The sequence below is a fragment of the Pithys albifrons genome, chromosome 6, assembly GCF_047495875.1.
Source record: "Pithys albifrons albifrons isolate INPA30051 chromosome 6, PitAlb_v1, whole genome shotgun sequence".
In the NCBI taxonomy this organism is placed as follows: Eukaryota; Metazoa; Chordata; class Aves; order Passeriformes; family Thamnophilidae; genus Pithys; species Pithys albifrons.
Genome location: NC_092463.1, coordinates 13,196,212 through 13,221,676, shown reverse-complemented (window position 1 = coordinate 13,221,676; position 25,465 = coordinate 13,196,212). Strand labels below are relative to the sequence as shown.

The 25,465-nt window shown below is 39.7% G+C and overlaps 3 protein-coding genes across 8 annotated transcripts in view; 1 reads left to right on the top strand and 2 right to left on the bottom strand.

Annotated features, from left to right (window-relative positions):
• SETD3 (SET domain containing 3, actin N3(tau)-histidine methyltransferase) overlaps positions 1 to 3,103 on the bottom strand; it is a 56,684-nt gene extending 53,581 nt beyond the window's left edge. The window contains exon 1 of the mRNA XM_071557547.1: positions 3,026 to 3,103. The gene's annotated coding sequence lies outside the window, so the exon portion shown is untranslated. The remainder of the gene's footprint in view (positions 1 to 3,025) is intronic.
• A 315-nt stretch (positions 3,104 to 3,418) lies between these two features.
• Positions 3,419 to 23,484, top strand: CCNK (cyclin K). Of its 6 annotated transcripts, none has more exons than XM_071557555.1 (12): positions 3,419 to 3,555; positions 5,142 to 5,408; positions 6,025 to 6,106; positions 6,677 to 6,808; positions 7,629 to 7,734; positions 7,877 to 7,934; positions 10,054 to 10,223; positions 11,714 to 11,997; positions 16,052 to 16,085; positions 17,092 to 17,166; positions 19,278 to 19,906; positions 22,754 to 23,484. In XM_071557555.1, the coding sequence occupies exons 2-11, from the start codon at positions 5,212 to 5,214 to the stop codon at positions 19,898 to 19,900; spliced, it is 1,761 nt and encodes a 586-aa protein (XP_071413656.1). In that variant the 5' UTR covers positions 3,419 to 3,555; positions 5,142 to 5,211; the 3' UTR covers positions 19,901 to 19,906; positions 22,754 to 23,484. The 6 variants fall into 6 exon arrangements, with proteins under 6 accessions (XP_071413656.1, XP_071413652.1, XP_071413650.1 ...); XM_071557551.1 differs by lacking the exon at positions 22,754 to 23,484 and adding an exon at positions 4,154 to 4,269 and having other exon boundaries at positions 19,278 to 20,606; XM_071557553.1 differs by lacking the exons at positions 3,419 to 3,555; positions 22,754 to 23,484 and adding exons at positions 3,751 to 3,795; positions 4,154 to 4,269 and having other exon boundaries at positions 19,278 to 20,606.
• The window catches only part of CCDC85C (coiled-coil domain containing 85C), a 111,037-nt gene continuing 106,257 nt past the window's right edge, over positions 20,686 to 25,465 (bottom strand). Inside the window, exon 6 of the mRNA XM_071557556.1 lies at positions 20,686 to 24,421. Within this exon, the coding sequence (XP_071413657.1) occupies positions 24,332 to 24,421 (90 nt within the window). The 3' untranslated portion in view covers positions 20,686 to 24,331. The remainder of the gene's footprint in view (positions 24,422 to 25,465) is intronic.

Sequence of the window (25,465 nt, the reverse complement as noted above, 5' to 3'; positions counted from 1 at the left end):
CCTAAAGCATCTGGAAAAGAGGAAAGACTGAGCCAGTGCTGTATACACTGCATGCATCTATCCCGCAAAGAACAAACTTTGCTAATCCCATTTTGGTTTCAGGTTAAGGAAAGAATGATTGTATATAAATATTACTGTGATAGAATAATATCAAAAGATGTTACTAAAATAAGCTAAATGTTTACATGAGGGGTTTAGAAAAAACACCAACTCCAAAAAGTGTTGGGAATCAAATTCCAAAAGACTTACTCTTATAATTAGAATCAAAGAAAACATGTCTTGACAATACTCTTATTTGAGATGCTCCTAATCCACAAAAAAAAATTTAAGTACTGTCATTTTGATATGATTTCCCCCTCCCCTATTTCAGCCTAGCTAGACACTAAATACAAGACTGACTCATGAATTACATATAAACTTCTGGTAAGAAATTATTAATTTGAAGGCAACACAAAATGCTGAAGGGCAAAGAAAAACTGCCATATCAAAGAGAACAGCTCCAAGTAATCTATTGTTTAAATCACTTTTATCAGCTTGCTAATTCTGAACTATTATTTACTACAGGATTGTCTGTATCTCCCCTTACCTTCCATTAAAGCCTTCTTAGGCACATGGGCTGCTTCTTACTATAAACACCTCACTGATCTACCATGGGAAGATAGTTACTAACTGCTCCACAGGAAACAAGCCCTTTCTTAATGATTAATAACTCCCTTGCCTCTCTCTTGATCCACCTCCTCAGACAGCTATTTGACCAGAAAAAATATTTACTCTTTGCAGACAAGAAGCTGTTAAACTTTATCACTTTGGCTATTCCCTTTTGTCATTTCATTTTTTTGCTTGAGTTTAGCTCCTTCTGAAGACTCCCATGAACTTTTTCTCTCTTAGTTCCTTTTGAGCAGAATTAAAAACCCTTCTGTACTGTTTTAATTTACATGTTTCTAAATATGTTTTTAATTCAGAAACTATTAAGCTTCCTGGATAAAATATGACTCCTAACTGAGAAGGAAATAAAGCCACTCAGACTTCAGCCACCAGCACAGGCAGACTTAACAGAACAACCCAAGCCTCCAAGAGCTCTCGACGTTTAACCCACAGGCACCATGAGGTCTCCTTTAACAAGCACTGAGCACTATGGCAGTCTGAAAAGATTCAGATGCCCCAAGATCTCTAAGCCCTTTAAAGTGCTACTTTTTTTTTTAAGAGCAACCACTAGAACACTCATTTGCTGGAAACCATCCAATTCATCGGTTTAACTACATAATCAGCACTATGGTAAATTACTACATAGACACAGTAGACATGTCTAAATAGATTATATCTATTACAATAAATTATCATCAAGATGTACACTTCTGCCTGCAGAGAGGCATTATATGGTTTACTTTTCAATTATGTACCATAGTGAAATCAGAAGTCTATTTCAAGATACATCTGACTTCAGACACAGATCAGGCCACCCCTAGGAATAGTGACATCCAGATTGCAAATGATTCCAGGGTTTGTGGCATTTCTTTCTCCAAAACCCATGGCACACCATGTCAAGGATGTGTTTTCAACCATGCTTCATTATATACTTCAATCCAGCTTGCTAGACATAACTGCAAACTTTATTAAAGCACAAGCTGGCATGCTTGAATCTCTACCATATTAAAGTTCTTAATTGAGCAAAAATACCAGGAGACACCCACGCCTTTGTGCTCAGCTTGCCTTTACCCCTAACAACTTGCACACTGGCTTACTATTTTATACCAGGAACCTGATAGTGGACACACAGAATGCCACGGCCATTTACTCACCTACAAAATACTTATGTTTCACTTCACAGTTATGAGCTCATAACAACTGAAAGCAGAAAACACCTGGGAGACATTAAGCTAATGTTAGCAGCAATTTTCACAAAACAAAGCTGTCACTTGAAGAGACAGGTGCTTGCATTACATGCACTTAGAAGGGTCAAAGACAATTCACTTTCAACTTGATCTCACACGCAAGCTTAGGTTTCAGGGACAAGTCCATCCAGAAGAGCAGATACCAAGCCTGGGGGAAGAGCAGACTTGAACTAAGCTGTAGGGGACAACTTCCAAAAGGAAGAACTGAGCTCGTCCACAGAGCCTTACACCAAGTTCAAAATTTAGGAAGTTGCAAAGAAGTAAAGGCAAAGCACAGCCTCGGGTTAAGCAACTCTAATCAACGGCTGCTGGGTAAGAAGGAAGGGGAGGAAGGGTTCATGAGATGGGCCACCCCAGCAGCTCTTGCAGCAATAGGGGTAGGCTGGAACACCGAGGCTGTTTCAGGAGTAACACCCCTGAAGGATAAACAGTTTAGATGGTTTATTCTAATTTTAAACCCCACCTTTCTTCTTCCGAAGACTTCAACCCTTTAACTAACGCAGGAAGTGCGAAAGGAAAGGAACCAGAGCACTCCTCTCCAGTCAGAGGAGGATTCTGAGGAGCCACACACTGAGCCAGAGCCCGAGCGCTGGGGACACGGGAGGCTCTCCGGGAAGCTGAAGTAGAAGTAGGGAGTATTCAAAACGTGACACACACCCCAAAGAAAAAGGAATTACATCACGGGGAAAGCAGCTTTAAGGCATTTGTTCTACTCTCGTCTCTGATCAGCCTCCCTGGTTACGGGGGCGGGGGAGGGGATGGGGCAAGAGAAACGCCAGTGCCGGCGCCTCCCTCACTTTAAACCCGAGACCGGGCCCGGCCCGCCCACGGCGCGGGGGCCCGTCAGCCTCTCAGGCAGGGCACGGGCGACAGCAAGGCCACGGACGAGCGGGGCAAGGATGGCGGCTGCGGAGGGGGGAAGGAGGCCCGGCCCGACCCCGGGCCTGCCCCGCGGGGCCAGGCGGGGGGACGGCGGGACGGGGTGTCCGGGAAGAGCGGAGCCTCCCGCGGGGGAAAGGGGAAGCGGCGGAGCGGGGCGAGGCGAGGCCGCGTCGGGAGGGCAGCGGGACAGGACGCGGGCCCGGCCGGGGGTCGGTGCCCGGTGCTGGATGCGGGGACGGGCCCGGCCTTACCTCCCTCCCAGCGGGGCCGCTCCGGCCGGGCCGAGGCAGCGGCGCAGCCCCAGCGGCCCAGCGCGCGCCCAACCCCGCCCCCGCGGCACCCCCCGCCGCCATTGGCCGAGCCGCTCCCACCGGCTCTCGCGGCAGCCAATCAGCGGCGAGAGGCCGCCCCCACCCGCGCTACCGGCCTTATGGAAGGGCACGGCGGCGACCCCTCCCCATTGGCCGGCATTTAACCCCGCCCTCGATTTCCATTGGGTTTTGCGGCTAGCAGTCTTCCCCTTCTACCTCTGATTGGTTCATTCCGAGGCACGCTCCGCCTCAGCTTGGCGGTGGCTGGGGGAGACGTGATTGGGCGGGGCCGGGAGGCCGCCGCTCCTCATTGGCGGAGGGCTCCGTCCTCTCGAGGACGCCTATCCGGCGTGATGACGCAGCGGGCGGCCTGGCCTGGCTCCCAAGATGGCGGCGCGCAGGGCGCGGAGGCCGCGCTGTCGCTGAGAAGGTTCCGCGCTCCGGTGCCGCTCCCGCTCCCCGCCAGCCCTGTGAGTGCGCGGCGCCCGCACGGCCACAGCCTTCGCCGGGGCAACCTGGAGAAAGGAGCGGGGAGGGCGGGAAGGGGAGCGGGCGGCTTCTCGGGCACCGGCAGCCCCGTGTGCGGCGGGCGGGTCTGGGAGGGGCTGAGCAGCGGACGGGGCCGCGCTCGCAGTCGGCGGGTTGGCCCCAGGTGAGGTGTTAAAAAAGCCGCGATCGGGCTCTGGAGCTCCTCGCGCCGGATCAATGAGGTGTGTAGAAAGGCAGGGAAGAGCTTTCGTTGTGCTTCCCGGGCGTCGCGGTGTGGATTGGTTTCGTTTGAGATGTTTGCGGGGTGATGGTTTTAATTCATTCCCAGTTCTGTATTCGGAAATACTTTCGCTGCTTACAGAAGCAGATCTCGTCCTCTCGGGCGCTTTCGGTGGTTATCGATCTTTAAGCTATTTAGATGCTAAGAAGCAAAACCTTGTAAGGAAGAAGAACCGTAGGTGTTGTGAAGAAATACCAGTTTTCTAGTAAATACGATGGCAATGTGAGACCGTGGCACGGTGCGCTTTTGTTGGTTCTGGGAATAGTTTTTTGTAGCCATTTCCTTTTTTTTGGTGACAGAGTTTAGATCTGCCTGTGATCGATACCGTGAGTTGTGAATGGACTTGCAAACCCACGATGGGGCAAAGACAACTTCCTCTATTCTGAAGAAAAGAAACTTCTTAAAGTTGAGCGAGGTGCTGGTTGTAGCATCGTTTTTCTGGCCGTTCACGTGATCTCTCTTCCGTTTTCAGAAGAGAAGCATCTGGAAAAGTAACAACTTCATTTTAAGAGTTTTGTGTTTGGGTCTTCCTCTGACTGTTTAGCTTAGAGCGAATATATTGCATCATACGTTGATCTTTATTTGTTATGCAAACCTTTGCAGGTGACTGCAGTAATTTGTACATAGTATCTATAATTCGTTTAATTACAGAAAGAGTGGGTTTGTGTGTGAGAGAAATAAAGGCAGCCAATCTTCATTCTGCCTCTAAATTGAGGCGTGGCTGAACATTGGTCATAATTCAAACACCAGAAAGCGGCTGCAGAGCTTTATGATCTGAGCATGTGCTGGTGAGCATGGGCAAGTGGCACTGTGGGAGTGCAATCAACTGCCTTGTTTTGGGGCTGATTTCAGATGTTGTCTTACTCTACAGACACATCGTTTGGCTTTATCTTGGTATTTAAATGGACATTCAGACTCATCTCATCCGTGGGCTTCTCAGTTACCGCCAGTGACTTGATCCCCCCAATTTTTCAAATCTTGCTGCTGCTGTTGCTGAATTGGTTTGTGTCCTATTTTTATGGACAAAGTAGGTGGCAGTTGTTCTACTGAGAAGCAGCAGATATTGTTGATGGTGCATTCTTGAAGTTTCTGTATTATTATTCTTTATTATGGCTATTTCTTTGATTGTATTTGCGATGTGTATGAGGAGGATAAGGGTAAGGTCATTTAATACTTGTCCTTTCCAATGGGCAAGGTTAAAGACTACTCCTCTTCACTCTTTTGAGTAGGAGATGGGGGGGCTAATGCTCTCAATTTTTTAAAATATCCTTTTGTCTTTTCTTACAGGTCCTCAAACGGCTCTCTGGAGACTCCATTTTTGAAAACTTAAAAAGCAAGGACAATTCTGTTTTAATAAATGAAGGAGAATAAAGAAAATTCCAGCCCTTCTGTAAACTTGGCAAACCTGGACCATACAAAGCCATGCTGGTACTGGGATAAGAAAGATTTGGCACATACCCCATCCCAGCTAGAAGGGCTTGATCCAGCTACGGAGGCGCGATACCGCAGGGAAGGGGCCAGATTCATATTCGATGTGGGAACGCGTTTAGGGCTGTATCCTTTAAACTGACGTTGGTATGAAGTGGTTTGTATGAATGCTGAGTTTCCAGAGTAAAATGCACCATGTGCTTGGTTAGCTGTTCAAGTATTTCTTAATCATTTATCAGAAAATTTTTGTATTTACTTACTTTTGGATGTAATGTTTTCCTACACAATTTTTACCCATTCATTGGATAAACAGGGTTACAACTGAACCATTTGGCAATAGAGAAGTCAGATGATACAGACTTGCCAATTAAGGATAACTCTTTGATGTTAGGCGATAATTGTTCTGTTCCTTCATATACCTCTTGCTGTTTTTGACCTTCTCTGAAACAGGTATTTTGTAACACGAGAATGACCTTGTGTGGGTGCTCCTGTAAACATAGTGGGACTTTGCACACCTCCAGTAAATGCTTTAGGTATCAGCTGCATCTGGGCTAAATCAGTATTTACACAGCTTTGAGAGGGGTTGTGGCTCTTTTTTCCTTACGCTCCTGTTGCACTTGCAGTGTTTTCTGACTGGTCACTGAACAACCAATTACTTGAGATACTTGATAAAGCAGAATCTTTCGTGCATGTTTGGTTTTGAATTTATGTCCTGTTTGAAAGTCCTTATTCTGCACCACAGACATTATGATACTTTAGCAACTGGAATAATTTATTTCCATCGGTTTTATATGTTTCATTCCTTCAAACAGTTTCCAAGATATGTAAGTATTTAGAATATTAATGACTTAATTCAGTGATTGCACTAGGGATGGACTGTTTGAAATTAGTCACTTGGGCACTAATTCTGTCCACCACTCTGAATGATGGGAAATCACCATATTGTCCTTCAACCATTACAGCTTAAAATACACTGTTCTTGCTTGTTTACAAACTTCTGTTTACACATAAAGCATATTGACATTGCAGTTATGTCTTGCTGATACTGTTCTTTAGAAACAGTAACAGCTGTAATGCTGGTGCTTCTGTACTGGCTGAAAGAAAAAAAGAAGTGTAATAGCATCTAAAAGTGCTTAACAAACAATGCTGAACCAGGACAAATTGTGTTTTGGGTTTCTGGCCTTGAAATGAAGTTGTGTGAAATGGACAGTCCTCCAAATTCTGTATTTTTCCTTTGAGTTTAAATTAACACCACTTTAAAATTAGAAATTAATATGCTCATTAAGTCTTTCCTGGGAGAACTGTTAATGAAAACTGGCAGTGCTTTTACAATGCTACACTATATTGCATATCTACATGCTGGCAACCTTTTAAAAGCACTTTCCTTTTTTCAGGTGACAGGAGCCTGCTGTCTCTTTCTAGCTGGAAAGGTTGAAGAAACACCTAAGAAATGTAAAGACATAATTAAAACAGCTCGTAGTTTGCTAAATGATGTACAGTTTGGGCAGTTTGGAGATGACCCAAAGGTAAAAATACTCATGTTGAAATTGGTTTCATCCTGTTGCAGTGCAGCCAACTGACGTACAGTCTTCAGAGCACTGGCTGATTTTCAGTTGTTCTAAATTAAATTAGATATTCAGCATGCATTTATGTCTCTGCTGGGTAATCTGATGGGTAGCTATGAAAGTAATTATTCCTAGTACAAGTAGCTTCGGGAGCTTACTGCAATAATTATTTTAATAGAAAGTTTGCATTTTATTTAATTTAAATTCTGATGTTATTTTGGACATTAAAGTAAATTTGAATAATTTCAGTCAGCAAGAAGCGTCACCAAGACATAAATAATATTTGACAATCTCAATGGGAAGCAATTACTAACAAATCTTAATTAAGAGAACTGGATCTTAAGAAGTATTGAGAAGTTTCCTGTTTAGAGTATTGACTTAGCAAAACTATGCTTCTCACACTATTTCCATATTATAAATAGGAGAAGTTTTTGAAACTCAGGAGAAAAGCGTGATGAGATCTTGCACTTTTGTTGTAATTTTGTGTATTTGGCATGTCCATGCTGTGTCTGGTTCAGTTCATTCCTCTGTGAAGGAAAATGAGTTTTAAACACCACATCCCGTGTCCTCACTGAAATAAATGTAAAGAAAAGGTATCTGGATTTAAAATAATGGTTTGAGTTGGAGAGATTCCTGTTTTTCTTGGAGACAAACCCTAATAAAGCAAAAGCAGACAGATGTGGTTGCCTGGAGGTGCTGTGTGGTGATGCTTTATAGTCGTGTAAAATATCTGTGAGTAAAAGAAGGAATAATATTGTGGTTACCTTGTAACATTCTCTAGGAAGAAGTGATGGTCCTTGAAAGAATTTTGCTACAAACAATAAAGTTTGATTTGCAAGTGGAACATCCATACCAATTTCTTCTCAAATATGCCAAACAACTTAAAGGTAAAAATATTGCAGAGTGAGCAAGTAATGCCTGTTACTATTTTTCACAACTTAATTTCCATTAACAGTGCAAGTATATTCTATTTCAAACTAGTTTTCCCTCCTAATTTTATTTCTTTAAATTTTTCTGATTCTTTTTCAGGTGACAAAAATAAAATTCAAAAGCTCGTTCAAATGGCGTGGACATTTGTCAATGACAGGTAAGATATTCTAGGGAACCTTTTGAAAGTGAAATAGTTACTGTTGCTTACTTTGGTTTTGGATTCGATATTTCTTTGGCAGAAGTTTGTTATTTGTTTTCTGCTTGTTACAGTTTTCTTTATTGGTTTCATTGGCTTTTCCTTCCATCATTACTATGATAGTTCCATTAAGCACAGAATCTGGAATGAGCATAGAAGTGGACTATTAAGACCTTTGCAATTTTGTGGTAATGATTTAGTGCTGTATTTAAAAAAAAAAGTTAATGTTTGAAAGGGCCAAAGCAAGTTCTGGATTTCCAGGATAGAAACTGACTTCTTGCCCCATCTGATACACGTGGCACATTCGGAAAAAAAAAGTAAATTTTCAATTCCATCATGTTGATCAATATATTTTTAATGTGGTATTTTGGTAATAGTTAAGTAGCCATTAAATTCAATAAGGAATACAGTTCTTAGCACTAGATTTACAGTTCCTTGACTAATGAATTTGTAATACAGGGACTGCATCAATTAACAGGAGTGAGTGTAGAAGCACTTCTGGTGCATAGTGTGCTGTTGAAAAAATCCAACCAAAACAACTTGACACACTTTAGTTTTTTATAGGAGCATTCCACAGACCTGGGCAACTTAGTTCACCAAGGATGCTTAAATGTAATTTTTCATTCCCACAGCAAACTCTTAAGAAAATGTGTAAGTAGCTTGGCTGCTCAGAAATGGTAAATACACTGCTTTCAGTTACGCCTACAGCAGTAGAACGTCATAAAAAAAGAGGTGCATTTTAATTCATACGCCTGGTTTGAGTTAGCCCTGTGTGGGTTCATATTCTGTAGATACCACCTAAATTCTCCAAACTAACTTGAAAATTGATGTGGATCTCAAGAATTGTTTGCTTCAACTGCTGTCAGTCTTGCAGGTGATGATAGATATTACAGGTGGAACCAAAATTGCGCCATGACTGTCACTGTTGCATTTTTCAGGGAAAACTAATGTATCCAGCAAAGTCTGGTCACTATTGTACTTGGAATTAGATGGTGTTTAATAATTTAAAAGAAATAATAATTAAAGAAAATGCACTTCAGGAAAACACTTGTATGAAGTTGGAGGGATTGTTCCAAATAATGCATAATACTTATTTCTGTTCTGAAGAGGCTGTATTGTGTTTTCTTAATAAGCACCGTATTAGAAGTTTACTTGTTTTCTAGGATCCTGGGAAAATAATTCTGTACTTTGTGCTACAGGCCTTTAGAATAGGGATTTCTGTTCTTAACAGAGCCACAGTGAATTCACAAAAACTCAGCTGGCTAGCTGGATCTAAAATTCTTTAAGTAGATCATATGTTACAGAATCTGTGGAGAAAAAAGAAAGAAAAAAGGGAAAAGAGACAAAAAGTGTTTCACAATTTAGAATAGATATCAGGAAATAGTAACTTTGATTATGACAGAAACTTACTCAGTTAATATCTATAATACCAATATCAGTTATTTTAGCATTAGCTTTAACAAAGGCTATTCAAGAGATACCCTTTTGCAGCTTGATCTAAAACTTGTGTTGTGCTTGACAAGTTGCTTTACAAGTTCACTTTGGCTGTTCTGTGGGTGTTGGGGTGTTTTTTGGTACTTGTTTACATTTTATTGACAAACAGTTGGAAACTAAAATCCAGTGTGGGTAGCATTGCCTAACCAGTGCAATGCAGTGACAGCACACTTTTGTAGGAACAAACATGAACACATATTTAATGAACACTGCAGGTGAGGATGTAGTTGCCCATACCTGGAATATAATGCGGGAATATAATGCTGTCTTTTCCCTCATGGTGTTATGTTTTCTGGTTTTAAACCCCAAACTTGATGTTCCTGTGTATTGTGTTGCTTTTATAGGCATTTTCTCTTTGGATTCTCTGTATAAAATTACCTTTTTTTCGTGATAGCGGTAGCACAGAAACAGTTTACTTTTGTAAATTTTTCTATTTAATAAGGCTCTTAATTAACATTGCCTGAGATGTTAAAGGTGTGGTAGGGGTTTTATATGCTGTTAATTCTAGCTGTGGTACATCAGAGTCTTGTACTTTGACATTTGGGCTTCAGGATTGTGTTTTGTTTTGGTTTATTTTATATTCCAGTCTCTGCACGACGCTGTCCCTGCAGTGGGAGCCCGAGATCATAGCTGTTGCAGTTATGTACTTAGCTGGCCGTTTGTGCAAGTTTGAAATACAGGAATGGACATCAAAACCGATGTACAGACGATGGTGGGAGCAGTTTGTCCAAGATGTTCCTGTTGATGTTTTGGAAGGTATGAAAACTGTGAGGTGCATTTCTTTTAACTGTGTGAGTTAGGTCATAAGTAAATGCAAATTGCTTTTTATCTAAGTTTTAGTCTAAATAATTATGTGCTGAATATTTAACTCAGGTCATATGTACTATGCCTTAAGCAAGTTTTAAATTGAACTAGACTGACATGATCTAGAAGCTTATTTACTCATCATGATTAGTCTTCTGGTCAATATTTGCTTTACAATTTGTTTAGTTTATAACATAGCTAATTAACCTAAATTGCCATGGTATGTTTTCAATTTTTTAATGATTCTTTTTACCCGATTTTAAATGTGTCCCTAAAAACACTGGAACCAATGGAGCCTAGTTTCCAATGGTTTTCTTATTGATAATTGACCTCTGACCAAATTATGTAGGTTAGGGGTTTTTTTGTGGTGTACCATGACTGAGGAACAGATTATGGGTGGTGAATTCTGGTAAGGGATGTATTATGGATCTTTTTTATCAATACAGCTATCTTAAACTTGTCCGCTTGAGGGAAAGAACCCCAGAAAGTTCATAAAATAAAGCAAGACCTTTCTTGACTCTTGTTAAGGAAATTGTGCTAATGTAACCCCTCGTTTTCTTCATTAAAGTTTTTATTTACTTGCAAGGGCCAGGCTGAGCATGCTTCTAGAAGTTCCATAAATTGCTTTAGAAATATTCTTTTAAAATTTATGGTTGTCACAATCTGGCATTGGGTTTTAAGGAACTTTTAAGTGAAACACTATGTGTTATTGTTCAAATGCTTTAGCCTTTGTTGCTCTTAAAATTAGATTAATACCTTACAGTTCTGATTTCATACATGGCTGCTTGCATTGACTTTACCGCAGCTTTTTTCCAAGTTCCTTCAGTTTCAGATAGATCCTCTTGCCTGAGTCCTTGTCAAAGAGGGTTGTAGAGTGAGAATTTTTCTGGTTTCTGCCACTACTGCAATAGTGAATGCTCATGGGAAGAGCTCATTTGGCTTTTTTTCTTTTCCTTGAGTGCTGTTCTTGCACCTGGTTATCAGTTGGTCCTACATGTTTTCTTACAGAGCTTTAGCTTCTAACATGTGGGAAGAAGAATTTGGTGTAAGTCCTTTTCTTAATTTCCTGAAACTTTTTTGACTGGCCTAACTAGACATGTGTGTTTTAACATGTAATCTTCTTTCACTCGCTGTCTTGCTTTATTACTATCTTGTTAACGTGGTTACCTGGCTCTCCAGCTACACAGTAATGACACTGTTCTTCTGAAAGGTGTGCATATGTTGTTCAGCATAGGCAGAAGAAACTCAGAAATGGAAGTATAAATTGAAAATGAATATGTTTGAAAAAAAATCAAATCTATGTTCATTGTAACAGTAATATTTGCAACAAATTTTTCCCAAGTTGATGTCCAGTAAAAAGCGTAGTTGATAATTGTGTGTTAAATGTGTATTTGAACATTATAGGGGAATAACACTTTGGATTTTTTTTCTTTATTATTAAGATATCTGTCATCAGATCCTGGATCTCTACTCGCAGGGCAAACAGCAAATGCCTCATCATACTCCTCACCAGTTACAGCAGCCACCATCTCTTCAATCTACACCCCAGGCCCCCACGGTACAGCAGTCCCAGCAGTCCCAGAGTTCAGAGCAATCACAGACTCAGCAGCCAAAAGAGTCGCAACAGTCAGCGCAACAACAGCAGCAGCAGCAACAAACACAAGCACAGCAATCTAAAAAGCCCTCTCCCCAGTCAAGTCCTCCTAGACAGACTAAAAGACCAGCAGTAAGTTGAACTTGAACTTTTAACTTGCAATTTGTTTTCAGGCTGATCTGATGCCCACTTGATTTGAAGGCCAGTGTGCAGCAAACTTATGTTCGCTTTAAGAATGAGCCTCATAATTAATTTTATATGGTGGATATTCATTGGTTGTATTGCAAATATGTTAATATGTTAATGCAGAATAGCTTTTACAGTTTTGGCATATCACATTCTTATTCCACTTGAGGCAAAACCGATGAAGAAATGTTTAAGTCAACATGAGCTATTAAGGTTCTCAGTGTTTGTGGTTCTGTGCTATCAAACTTCATTGTTTTCTCTGTTAAGCAGGCTTGGTTTAGGGAATGTTTCTTGTGCCACACCTGAATGTAGAGATGTGCACAATGAGGATGAATACATTATTTTACTTTTTGATTGCAAATGTTATGGGAATGATGGCTTCTAAAATAAAAGTATGTCAAAATTCTTAAGAATAATGTTTCAGAATAATAACAGAAGAAGCCTATGATCATCATAAAGTCTCATTTTATCGATGTCATCACCTCAAAATTGAAAATAAGAAGGTATATTACCAGTTAGATAGTATCACAAGTACTCTGAGAGCTTTTCCATTGTCATCAAGTTCAAATGAAACTTTCAGACTTTAATCTGCACTTTTTTAAATTTGTTTTTTTGTCATCCAAAAGAAGTGCTGAAGTGTTATCCAAATCTTCTTGTGTGTACTTAGCAAGATGAGTGCTTTCAGAAATAAAATCTTTGGAACAAGTCTATTTAGGAAGTAAATTTTGTACAGCTTTTACAGCTTTTGCTCTAACTTGTAATTAATGTGTGCCCAAACTAGAGAACAGACATCGGGGAGGAAAAAAACCCAAACCAACCAAAAAAGCAAACAAAACCAAAACCCATGAGAAAGCAGCAAATACTAGAATGAAATGGAATTGGAAGAGTGCAGCATCATCATGATAGCAGCCTTCCAAAAAAGACAAAAATGTAGCCCTGTAAAACCTTGGTCTTGTAATTCCAAGGTGTAGCCTACAGCAGGAAAACACCTGCACTGAAAGTTTTAGTTGTTGCACTGAACTTTAAAACTGTTCAGGATAGAAGGCTGGTAACATATGTTAATTAGATAGAAAATTCTGTGAGCTCTTTATTTTGGATTTCTTTTCCTGCTTTGTGTGCCATCAGCACAAATTCTGCTTGATTTGTCAGATGTGTAGGGCAAGGAACTCTCTTCTTATTTTTCTTCAACAAAAATGCCTGGGACAGTTTGGCACATTAGAAACTATTAATATCAGTTTGGTTTTTACTATGTGTGTCCACCTGATTCTATGTTGTTGGGAATGCTTATTCATTCATGTAAAGGCCTTTAGAGTGCTACTGGTACTGCCCCATTACTTGTTAATGAACTATCTCACGGAAAAAAGTGATGCTGTTTGCATGAATAGTATCTGTTCTCTAACAATTGCCTCTGGTCAAGCCATCAGAGAAACTTACCTTTTCTTGAAATTAGTTTGAAGTCTATCACCTAATAATTAAGGAAGTAAATAGCACAGATAAAAAATCCTGGTACACTGTAGTCACACACGACAAATAAAAAGCAAAGGGTGGCTCAACAGGAGTTTTGTGGGAATGCAGCACAAATAGAATGAATTTGAGAAAAGCAAATGTGGTGATCTGAAATTGTTCTTTTTCCAGAAAGCAATCTGGGAGAACAAGATGTATGGTGTTCGAAAGATTTGCTTGGTACTTCTAAAATGTTCTTCAGTTACATGTACCATAAACCTTACTTAAAATCTTTGCCTTCTTCTATAAATAAAGCTTTGCATGACTTCTCCTTTGGTTTGTGCAGAACAGAAATATACTTAGTTCCTGAAGGCCAGATTTTGAATTTACATGTGCTCTTATTCTGTTACCTTCAACTGAGCCAAGGTACTTTGAAGCAGCTGAGGCACTGGCCCATGACTTACAGACCCATACCAGATGTCTGAAGCATCTGCACATCCTCTACATCTCTAGTGGTGAAGAGTGCTCGAATTTTCAGTTGATTTCACTAAAAATATACTGGTGAATCATTAGATGTAAATAGTTTATTTAGTTGGATTAAACTTGAAATTGCACTAGAAATAGCAGTGAAAGAACAGTTCCATTTTGGTATGAATTGAGCTGAAAGTACTAAATAGCCATCAGAGTGCTAATAAATAATGCTGATTATTTATTATTATTTATTATGACCCTGGGATGTCCTTGCTGGACCAATACAAACCACAGTGCAGTAGAAGAACCAAACAAATGCTCATCTCTATTTTAGCAGCTGCCATTACTAGGAAAGTGATTTAAATGTTTATAGTTTTTGGTCTTGTTGTTTGATTCTATTTTTTTCTTTCTGTTTTTCTTTAGCATAAATATAGTTTAAACTGATGTTTGCTTTTCTGTCACATGAGATATTTGGCTCCTGTTGCTTGTTCCACTCTAATGGTGTGCCTGAATGATGTTGTTTTTTAAACGTTATTTTGTGTTAGCAAATGCACAATACTTGAATTGCTTGTCACCTGAAGTGATCAACTGACTTCACAGAATTAGTGATTTTTTGAAAATGTCCAGTAAGTAGTGGAAATTTGCTTCTGCTTGAAAGTGCAGGGAGAAATGATGTTTGTATGCAGTTTTACAGGCAAAGAATTTAGTGCTAGAAAGTCAAGAAAAGACCACCCAAGAAAATGAAGGCAGTAGATAAGTCTGTGAGAGTCATCAAGCTAAAACTATGTGTTCAAATTGGGGAGATAAAGATTGTCACTAAAATGCAGGAAAGCATCTGGAAGGTGTCTTGAAAATTGAAGTTACTATGAAAGTCATCTAAAAATAAGGTTGCCTCAAGCAGACAAAAATTTGAAAGCAAAAATTTTGAAAATATCCATCAGAATTAAGGAAAATTTCTTGTTCACGTTGAATTGAAATGTATGTCCATTCTTGCAGTGGAAAGTAAAGTAAAGGAAACAGAGTGACAGTTCATGGAGGTAAAGCTACTAGAAGTAAATAGTCCCTTAAAACAAGCTTTTAATTGAAAGAAGCTATGTACTATGCCCTTCTGATCTTTATCATTAATTTTAAATACATTTGTACTTAACATTTCAGTTAAATGTTCTGCTTTTCTCTAAGACCATCAAGTCATCATCTCAATGGGACTGTGTAATCTGGAGAGATTTTTCTTCTTCCGCTATCTGAGATTCTTTAAAAAAACTACAATAAAACAACAGCCAGCTAAACCCAACCAAAAACTTGTGATTGAAAGGATGATGTGAGGTCTTGTAGGTTTTGCTCAATGTGCATACATTTTCTTTTCTGGCATAACATTTGGCTTTTAAACAGTGCTTTCCATCTGAAGGCTTCTGAAATGTTTTATGCTGTGCAACACTTTCACTACCCTCCTGTCCTGATAAATAAAGCACAAAGCCCTGAAGTGATTTTGGCAAAGGTTGAGTGACAAGTCAAAGCAGAATTGAGAACAGAGGCCAAGTCTCTTGTTTTCAGCTCACTGAGCAGTGTACCGGACCATGACGTATGTGCAGTGGATGATAAATACTTTAAATGAGATGTAATACTGCACAGTGAGAACAGCAGGAAATGCTGTCTCTAAAATACCTGCTATTTTTCCAGTCTTTTCGTTCTGCCAGTTGAGCTGAGCCTTGCCAATGTGATTTGATTTCATTCAGTGTTTGTCTTTCCTATGTCTAAAGACACCGTAGAATCATTTAGGTAGGAAAAGAGCTTTAAGATCATTGACTCAAACTGTTAATGCAGCACTGTCAAGTCCACCACTAAACTATTTCCCCAAGTGCCACATCTACATGTCTTTTTAATACCTCCAGGGATGGTGATTCAACCACTTCCCTTCCCTGGGCAGCCTGTTCCAACAGCTGATCACCCTTTCCATGGTGAAATTTCACCTAACATCCAATCAAAACCTCTTGCCACAACTTGGATCCATGTCCTCTTGTCCTGTCACTTGTTACTTGGCAGAAGAGACTGATTGTAATGGTCGTAATTTTTTTTTTCCCCCAAACAGGCTGTATCTCCAAAAGAAGAAACAAAGACAGCAGGTAAATATTAGTATTCTATTCGTACTGCTTCCGTTTTGCTGTTTAAACCAGAATAAGACATTTGCTGACATGCACTTTGCATACAGGAGTGGCAGTCTCAAACTATTTTGATCCTAATAATGCATCTTTAAATATATACTATAACTATTTTTAAAAAGTTCCTAAATGCAGAACTTGAAAAAATTGAGTACAACTGTGCCCCAAGAGTTTCTTAATACAGTCTGTTCACTAGAAGTCCTGCTAAGCTACTTGACTGTCAATGTGCAACTCTGTGCATCATTGTGAGTGGTTCTTCAGCAAGCTGTGGGTGACTCAGGTGCCATGTCATTGAAGGGCTGCGGGAACAGAAGCGTGTTGGTAATCAGCAACATTTGTAACTGAGTGTTGGCATAACTGCCACTAAAAGACATTTTGTATCAATATATAATCTAGTTTAAGAAATGCCAATTCCCTGCAGCGGTCACTTCTCCTTTAGTTTGTTTCTTTGGGGAGTTTGTTTAATTTTGCTGGTTTGGAACAAAATATTTCAGGATAGCTAGAATACTTCTTAAGTAAGCCTGCCACTTCTTCCTCTCCAGCTCTGCAGATTCCAGAGAGCTGTCTCTTCTCCCTCCTCTCTCCTATGCGATTGCCATTTTGTTTGGTTTCTGACAAGTTAGAGCATAGTTCAGCTTCTTCTGAGATGTTTCGACTATTTACAAGCTAAAGTTTTGGGCTAGAAAACATATACTTGCTCATCTTCACTTACTGGGACAGTTTGTCTCTTGTTGCAAAGTCATTTGACCTTGTAGGCACGGGATCTTTTGGAAGACTTTGATACTTGATGCCACTTTATGTATATATGTTTATTTTAGTTTTCTTTACTAAACATACCTAGTATATAGGATTTCCATTCTACTTTTGTGTAGTGTAATATGATGTGATAATCATTAGCATGAGAACAGAGTTGGAATTTGGAAAATACTACAGAGCAATAACGAATTAGGAACTAACAAATGTTTTTTAGAACCACCGCCACCATCTAAAATTCCTAAAATTGAAACTTCACATCCACCAATACCTCCTGCACATCCACCTCCAGGTAAGCTTTTATTTTCTTAAACATGTTTACTCTTGTTGTTAATTGCCTTTCTTTTCATTCAGGTGCTGTTAGATAACAGTGTGGGGGGCAGGGGTTTGTTGCCCTGATTAATCAGCTTGGAAAGTTAAAATATAAGGTCAATAAGCTCCGGAGGGAATTTCATCGCAGTTGCATGGGCTTTTCCAGACAGAAGGAAAATACTTGCAATGGAAGCAAGACTATACTAGGTGGACAGGGGCAAAACAAAGCTGCTACTATTAAAGGCCTAGAAGACTAAAACTAATTGTCAATAGGAGGCAAAAAGGGACTTATGATCTCAAAAAAAAAGGGCAGATGTCATATTGGATTACTAGAGCAGCTTCCAGCTGCCCAATAGAAGTCCTCAGTACATCAGTATTCCTCTACATCTGTAGTACTGGAGTTCTGCAGGTTTGTAACTTCTAAAAAATAAGGAGAATACGTTCTTTCCTGTGCATCAGAAGAGGACTTTTATCTGCCAGAGAACATTAACACTGCAGACATGCCTTATGTTTGCAAAATAAACTGTACTGTGATGCATTAGCTGTCCTTCCAGTGACCCTTAAATATGACATAAATATTTTACAGACCATAGTCCATAATGTAGCTGGAAGATGACAGCTCGTAACAGTGAAGTACAAGAGAGAAAAGCAGTGCTCTGAAATACAGGAAGACTTTTCCCCAGTTATTCCAATGTAATTAGGAATGAAGGGTTTTTTCTAAATACCACATTCATTATTCCATCAGTTGTTAAATCTTGAATATACATCTTGCATCCAGAATGGTTCTGAAAATGAGCAAATGGGGGAATTAATGCCTGCTGTAATTCAGGAGCTAGAAGTCATTGAAATCACATGTACAACACCCAGCATACTCAGCTTGAGTGATTTAACTATGTCACTGTCCTAGGGGACAATTCTGCTGCTAAAATTATGACTGCTTAGATAAGGTAAATCCTGTTTAGGCAGGTAATGAATTTATTTCCCTTGTTACCTCAAATTTTCCTCTTACAATTAGTTTATACAAGCATATAATTGTGTTAGCACTTAAACACTTTCAGAACAATCTTTAAAGGGCAACTCTATGGAAAAATCAGGTGAAAGCCAAGAATGCATATTGACCCAATGAATAGAAGTTCTAGGAGGTGACTTATCTCAAACACTGACAGTCTAGTATGTCACTGGAGATGACTGCCCTATATCTACTTCCAAGTAATTTTTCTTACAGAACATTGTTTTAGTTGCATATATATGAGCAAGATGGATGTCAGGATGTCCCCAGACCTTTTTTTTTGTTGGCCATTTTAATACTAATTCTGACCATACAAGAGGTTGCTATTAAGTTAGTCATCCTAGGGGTATTACTTACTTTATAATGTCTGCATTGAGGGGGATAATATTTAAAGAGAAGACAGCTTAAAGCATGTTCTTCCCAGAAATGGCCAAGTATAATTCTTTAAAATGCTGACCTTTTTATGAACTTCTCTGGAGTGTAAGGTACTGAGTTCTCTGAAATTAATCAGTGGAACAAAGCTGATCAGATTTTATATCCTCCCTACTTACCCTCCAGTTTTCTTTTTTTGTTTCTTTTGGTAAACAGGTTTAGAACTGAGTGTTAAAGACTTGAGACTCTGGCCTATGTTCTCAAATAATATTCCCAATTTGGGAGGCAGGTGAAGTGCAGAGGGTAATCCCAGGACACCTCCTGGACTATCAAAGAGGTAGAAAGGAGGCCTGGACTAAAGATGGAAGCACTGATCAAAACATTTTTGGTATCTTGAATCCCCTGACTTTTGTGATTCCATCCATCCAGTCTGCTAAATCTTGCTGTTTATACAATATTTAAATTATGAAAAATAGTAATAAGGAAGATGAATTTAACTTTTAGAATGGTAAAAGCTGACCCTGAAGCTTTGTTAGGCAGCTTAGTTGGTTTGTAGTGATGTTAGGAGGTCTGACTGGATACATATGGCATTCAGAGACTTAAAGAATTGAATTCTCTTTTGCTATGTTAACTGGAACTAAAATACAAAGTATTCAGAAGCTGTTATTGCCACTGTCCTTCAAAAAAATTAATGAACTTCTCTTTTCCAGAGCGCAAGCCTCCTTTAACAACTTCAGTTTCAATGGGAGAACCAGAGCAATCTACTACTGTGGACTCAGTAGATATGCCAAAGGTCCAGATTCCTCCCCCTGCTCATCCTGCCCCAGTACATCAACCTCCACCTCTGCCACATCGTCCCCCGCCTCCACCCCCCACCAGTTATATTACAGGGATGTCTACTACAAATTCTTATATGTCAGGGGAGGGTTATCAAAGTCTTCAGTCAATGATGAAAACAGAAGGACCAACATATGGAGCTTTACCACCAGCCTATGGACCACCAACTCATCTACCGTATCATCCTCATGTCTATCCTCCCAACCCTCCACCACCAGTTCCACCTCCACCCCCTGCTTCTTTTCCCCCCCCCAATATTCCACCTCCTACTCCTGGATATCCTCCTCCACCTACATACAACCCTAATTTCCCACCTCCAAGACTGCCTCCAACTCATGCAGTACCACCTCATCCACCTCCAGGGCTGGGAATGCCACCAGCTAGTTACCCCCCGCCTACTGTTCCCCCAGGTGGACAGCCACCTGTCCCACCTCCAATTCCACCACCTGGTATGCCACCTGTAGCAGGACTGGGACGTGCTACATGGATGAGATAGCATGAGGTAATTTGCACGATATACCTTTATGTTGACTAGGCAGGAGTAGCTAGCCAAAACCTAAATTGTAAAGATGAAGAGGAGGGTAATCTGTATAATTTAGATGAAGAAATGAGATTAAATGAAAATTTAGCTGATCTGTTTGCAGTATTGTTTATGGTGAGTTACATAGGCTTCTAGATTTTAATCAGCTTTGCAGTATCTATTCTGACTTTATACATTTGACTTAAGTTTAAATTGTCTTGACTTATTCCAGCACTGGATTACTTTGTACTAGCAAACCCAGCCATATTGGCTCAATTATATCAGTAAGAAGAAAATTTCCTTCTAGAAATCAGTGCCTATTTTTGAGTATCAAAATAGCCAGATACCATGATATGTGATCTATAATAAGAAACTTCATTTTTAGTAATAATTAAACAACACGATGTCAAGCATAAAAGCTGCTTTATTTAAGAGAGATTCTGAATGCTAGCTGACTGGAATAATTTTGAGGTGTTTGCCTTGCTGATAGTTTTGGTTTGGAATGTACTGGTATCTTAAAATATTGTATGTTTACACCTATTTGCAAATTCCTGTACATAATATATATATTTTCTAAGTGTAAAAGTCTGAATGTAACAGCCTACTGTGATGTACATCATAGTTATAAATGGGACTACTTTGTTCACTCTACCCAAATAAAATTGGTTCTGAATTTAGTGGATTTCCAGGTTTTTCGTATTAGTTCAGAATTCATAACTATGGTACTTAACTGCAAGATATTTCAGCAGTGGTCTCCCAAATCTTATTCATCAGTTTATTTAAAAAGAATGTATTTTATTTTATTCAGCTAGAAGTATACACTATCACAATCAATCTCTTACTTCATTTTTACTAAAATATTTCAAATGAATGTTTTACACACATTATCAAAAAAATCTGTACTATTACTTTCCCTCCCCAAAAAAGCCAGAGTGGTTCAATAATAGGTAAAAACGTGTGCTAAGGTCTAAAGAATTTTCCTATATACACAACAGCAGGTGCTAACTTTTCCAGTTCTTTGTAAATCATATACAGAAAATATAGCAGGGCTGTAAGATCACAGGTTTAACAGAAATCAAACTTAAAACTGATTTCTAAAGCAGCACAAATAGACTTTTCCCACATTATGAAAAATATACAATTTTATCACTTTACAGTCATGCACTTTGAAAAAGATCAGTAGTACTCTTCCCCCACAGTTTCTAGAAAGATAAAGGTCACTTTAACACTGATTTCTTTTAATATCTAGTATTTGGATAAAAATGTGCCATTCTCAAACAAGGTTGTGCTCAGCAGTCTTTTCAAGGTGCAAAGAGCCAACTGAAGCTGGTTAAACTGCAGCATTTCAGGAACTGTTAGGAAAATGCTGCTTACTTCAGTCACTCCAACAAAAGTCAAGGATGTGATTTTACTTTTCTTAAGCAAGCAAAGTCCTTTTGTAAACAGTGAATGCTTTCTTTGCCAGAGGATTGCAGAACCCAGGGCTTCAATCTTGAGGAAATTACCTTGGGCTATTGCGCCAAATATATCAATTTAATGGTCACTATTTCAAGGGATGCTCCCCTCTAACTTAATGTACAAAGCTCCTCAGGTAGTTTCCACTGAAGATTTAGCATGTAGGTAAGTGAATTTAAATATGCATATAAAATACCTTTTTAGACAACTGAAAATTCAACACCCAAGTCATCCCATAAAGCATCATTTTACCCCAGGAAGACACTTTATATCTCAAATGGAGCCGTGTATGATGAGTAGCAAGCCTAAAAACCTCCAAACAGTAACACCCCAAGGTACAGCACTGTTGTGTTCTGCAAAATTAGTGATGCACATCTTACGTTGAAAGTGATGCTGCCAAATAGAATCTTAAAAAGTGAATGGGCAGTACCCTAAGAATATAAAGGTTGTTCAGCTGCACTGCTGGCTACCCTGTAAACTGGCTCTTCAGGATTTGCAGTACTAATTGGCCTCAGCTACAGCACTGTGTTCCCTTGTAGGTGAGATCTGCAGGTGAAACAACAAGCTTTTCTTGAAATCACTGAGATTTGATAGCAGGAAATATTTGAATGGGAATTACATAGGTGGTGAGACCAGTAATCTCATTAGTATAGCTCTTCACTTATCGAGAGGACCTGCTAGCCTAATATACCCGTTAAATAGCAGGCATGTCATCAACACAGTTAACTCTATCCAAGTGCTGGCAACATCTGCCGTGCTTTAGTTAAAATTCACTGGCATAAATTAACCTTGTTCCAAATATACTTAAATTCTCTGCTTAATCCAGTGATTAGATGCCACCAAAATTAAAATGGGCTTTCAAGCAGATAGATGAAAGTAACCCTCTGTTTGACAATAGATGTTAAGGAGGAATAATGCCTCTGGTTGACATTGTCGTTTCCAGTATGGAAATCTCAAGGTATAAATCGTAAAACAGAAAGACAAGTAATCATCAATGGTGACTAGAAACTGGAAGTCAAAAAAAAAGCAAAGAGCAGGAAATTCAGAATCCTCTAAAGTGGCTGTGTCTTAAAAGGAGACAGTCAGACTTCAGAATGGATTTTTCCAGACTCCATGGGATGTAAATACTATTAGACAGAGAGCTAGATAGCTCCGTGCTTGCTGACTGAGCAATAGTAAGAAATAATCTACTGGTGGGTGTGTGAGTGAGAATGTGTGCTTGTGTTTTGGGGGTGGTTCTTGGTTGGTTGTTTTTAAATAACCTACTCGACTGTTATATTTTTATTTCTGCAATGAATAATGAAGTGGTGCCTACTCTTACAGGTTACTGTGGATTTCGGTTGTATTTCTTCTCTATTTTTTTACTGGTTACAGGTTTCGGCTCTTGACACTGCAAATTCTTCACCCAGGCAGCTAATTTCTGTACACCATGGGACCAATTACCTTTCATATGTTGCAGCATGGGCTCCTTGGTATTGTATCGGTGCTCCTCGTAAATACAATACCACAAGTCAAGAACTCAACTGGTAGAACAAATATTTAAGAGGAAGAACCTATTCAGCTGTCTGTAGCTGTGACTGATTCTTACTGAGAACCAAAAGAAAGTAATGGTGTTTGAGGTCATTACATCTTCAAACTAATCACTAAAATTGATGCAACTTTTGAAGAGGCGGCTTTGATCTTTTCACATGCCTGTGTTCAAAACTTTTTTACAGAAATGAGTTCTAATAATGAAGCCCCGCTTCCCTGGACTATTGGGAAAGAACATCTAATGAAATACAGGGACAGCTGCTGTGACAACTTGGAAAAGGAGGGAGTCAAATTCATACAACTACACAGGCAGCTACTCCACAATAGCAAAATATAAGTCCCATTGTTTAATATACAACCATTTGAAAGAGGAAAGACTCACTTGTTTTGGTTCATTAACAAAAATAAAGCTTGAATGGCAGGAAGTAGTCTCACCCAACAGCCTGTGTTTATGGAGTTTTTATTCAGCTCTGCAAGGTTGTTGTTTGGTTACCTTACACAGGACCAGTATAGGTGAGGGATCCGGCAAGAACATTACAAAAACCCCACCCAAATCTTCCTTATGTGAAAGATGAGCTGCTCTTGAAGATCCTGTGAAAGCCATAAGTACTGCTAGAATGGCAGTTTCTGCTGAATTATTTTGTAGTGAAAGTTTTACAGGAAAAGTGTTGCTGTATTTGTAGGAAATACTGGTGTGTGGCTAAGTGACTTCATTCACATTACAACTGCAGAAATCTTGTGTCATTTGTTCAAGAAAAATAGTTCATTAACAGCTGATGCAGAATCTCAAGCCTTTCTGCACGCTTGTGTGATGAGCACCACCATACAATGTAGGGTGGTACAAGTATTTTTAGCTTGCCACTCAGTATTTTACACAGAACCTTGTGGAAACGGTTGCATGTCATTCTTCAAAATAAGGACCTCCAAAAAAAGTGTTAGCAGCTCATGAACTTGACAGGCAGTAAGCCAATGAATTTGACTTGCATTTTCCTTGGAAGGTGCTGCCTGGAGCTGCTAACCCAGCTATGCATCTCTGACAAGCGCTTGGACAGGAGTGATACAAACAGTGACTTTTCCGCAGGTTAAGGGTTCTTCTTGTTCCTCTTAGAAATTCTCTTGAGTTAGTTAATTCTACAAACAGACCATTACAACAAAGCAGGTTTGAACTACAATACAAATTATGCAAGTCTGGCATTATTGGATGGTTACCCATTGAACAGTAGTTCCAGAGCACCAGAGCCTGAAAATCAGGCCTTTAGCTGCCATATTTACACTATTGTTACAAAAAGAAAAAAAAAAGAAAAAAGGAAACCCTGAAAAAAACTCAACCCCAGCTCCCAAAGAACAGGCAGCCAGAAACACTGAGCTCTGCCTCTTTAGCCTTCACAGAATTCATCACTTCCAGTCACCGGAGCACTGTTTCTACAAGGGACCCTTGAACTGGTTTCCTGACAGATGTTGCCTGATGGAGGGTTTGGAACTCGCAGCATCACCCAGCTTTCTCCAGACAACCTGTAAGAAAAAAATAAGGGGGTGGGGAAGAGAAAGACAGGAATTAAAAGAAACCAAACAACAAAGCCTCAGAAGAATTGCAGTATTTTTTTTAACTGCAGTCTGAAAGTCAAAACCAGCCTTTTGCTGGAGCTGGGCTGCAATTCTCAGCAGGGACACTGGGTGGCATCTGTGCACCGGTTTCCAAGGGAAAAAAAACCCCATTGATGCATTTTTCTAATTAGTCCCTCTTGAAATTAGAACCGTCTTTGCCTGGGGTAATAGCATAAAACAAATCTAGATTCAGAAGTTAAGTTCAATGGTAGGTCAACCCTGCCATGCTTATGGAAAAGATGCTACCATGAACACAAAAGATAATGAAAAAGATAATGATTAGAATTACATATACACTGACTTTCTAAAAACATACATTTTATCCCTCTAGGGCCACTGGGGTAAGGGAGGCTATTTAAAAAAAAATAAACTGCAAAACACTGCCTTGAATCTACATAAAGTTAATATTTAAAGAAAAAACAGCTGATGATAGACAAATGGAAATGAGTCAATTTGGGATGATAAAGTTACAGACTTTTACCTTTCCCTCAGCATAGCTACAAGTGACTGTGACATTAATATCCTAAAAAGCAGGCCCACATTTACTCTGGTTTTGGCTTTGCTTAGAGGGATCCAGCAATCAAAGTGAAGTGCCTCAGCCCTTGCCAAGTATGTTCACACTGATTTAGTTCTGCAAGTTGGATTCGTGTTCTTTACACCCTCCTTTTAGGGTTGAGGAGGGTTTCACAATTTAAACAGAGCATAAGTTCCTCTCAACTCCTGGGAGGCACTAAATGATGGTACTTGGGCTGACCTCCAATGTGCACTTCAAAAAAAGGTGGCTCGTAAGCATCCTTCTCTGTGCTGTGGGCAGTCAAACAGCACATCCCCAGCTGTAGGCTACATGCAGCTTGGGCTGCATTCTAGCAGAAATCCCAAACTCTTTGTTCAAAGCCAGAGTGTGGCCAAGGTGCTGTGAGGATGGAGGTAATTCCATGACAGCAGACACCA

Coding starts and splice junctions, on each gene's coding strand:
- CCNK (XM_071557555.1), top strand. CDS start 5,212: ATGAAGGAGAATAAAGAAAATTCCAGCCCTTCTGTAAACTTGGCAAAC. Junction 6,809..7,628: donor AGTTTGGAGATGACCCAAAG/GTAAAAATACTC, acceptor AACATTCTCTAG/GAAGAAGTGATGGTCCTTGA. Junction 10,224..11,713: donor TCCTGTTGATGTTTTGGAAG/GTATGAAAACTG, acceptor TTTATTATTAAG/ATATCTGTCATCAGATCCTG.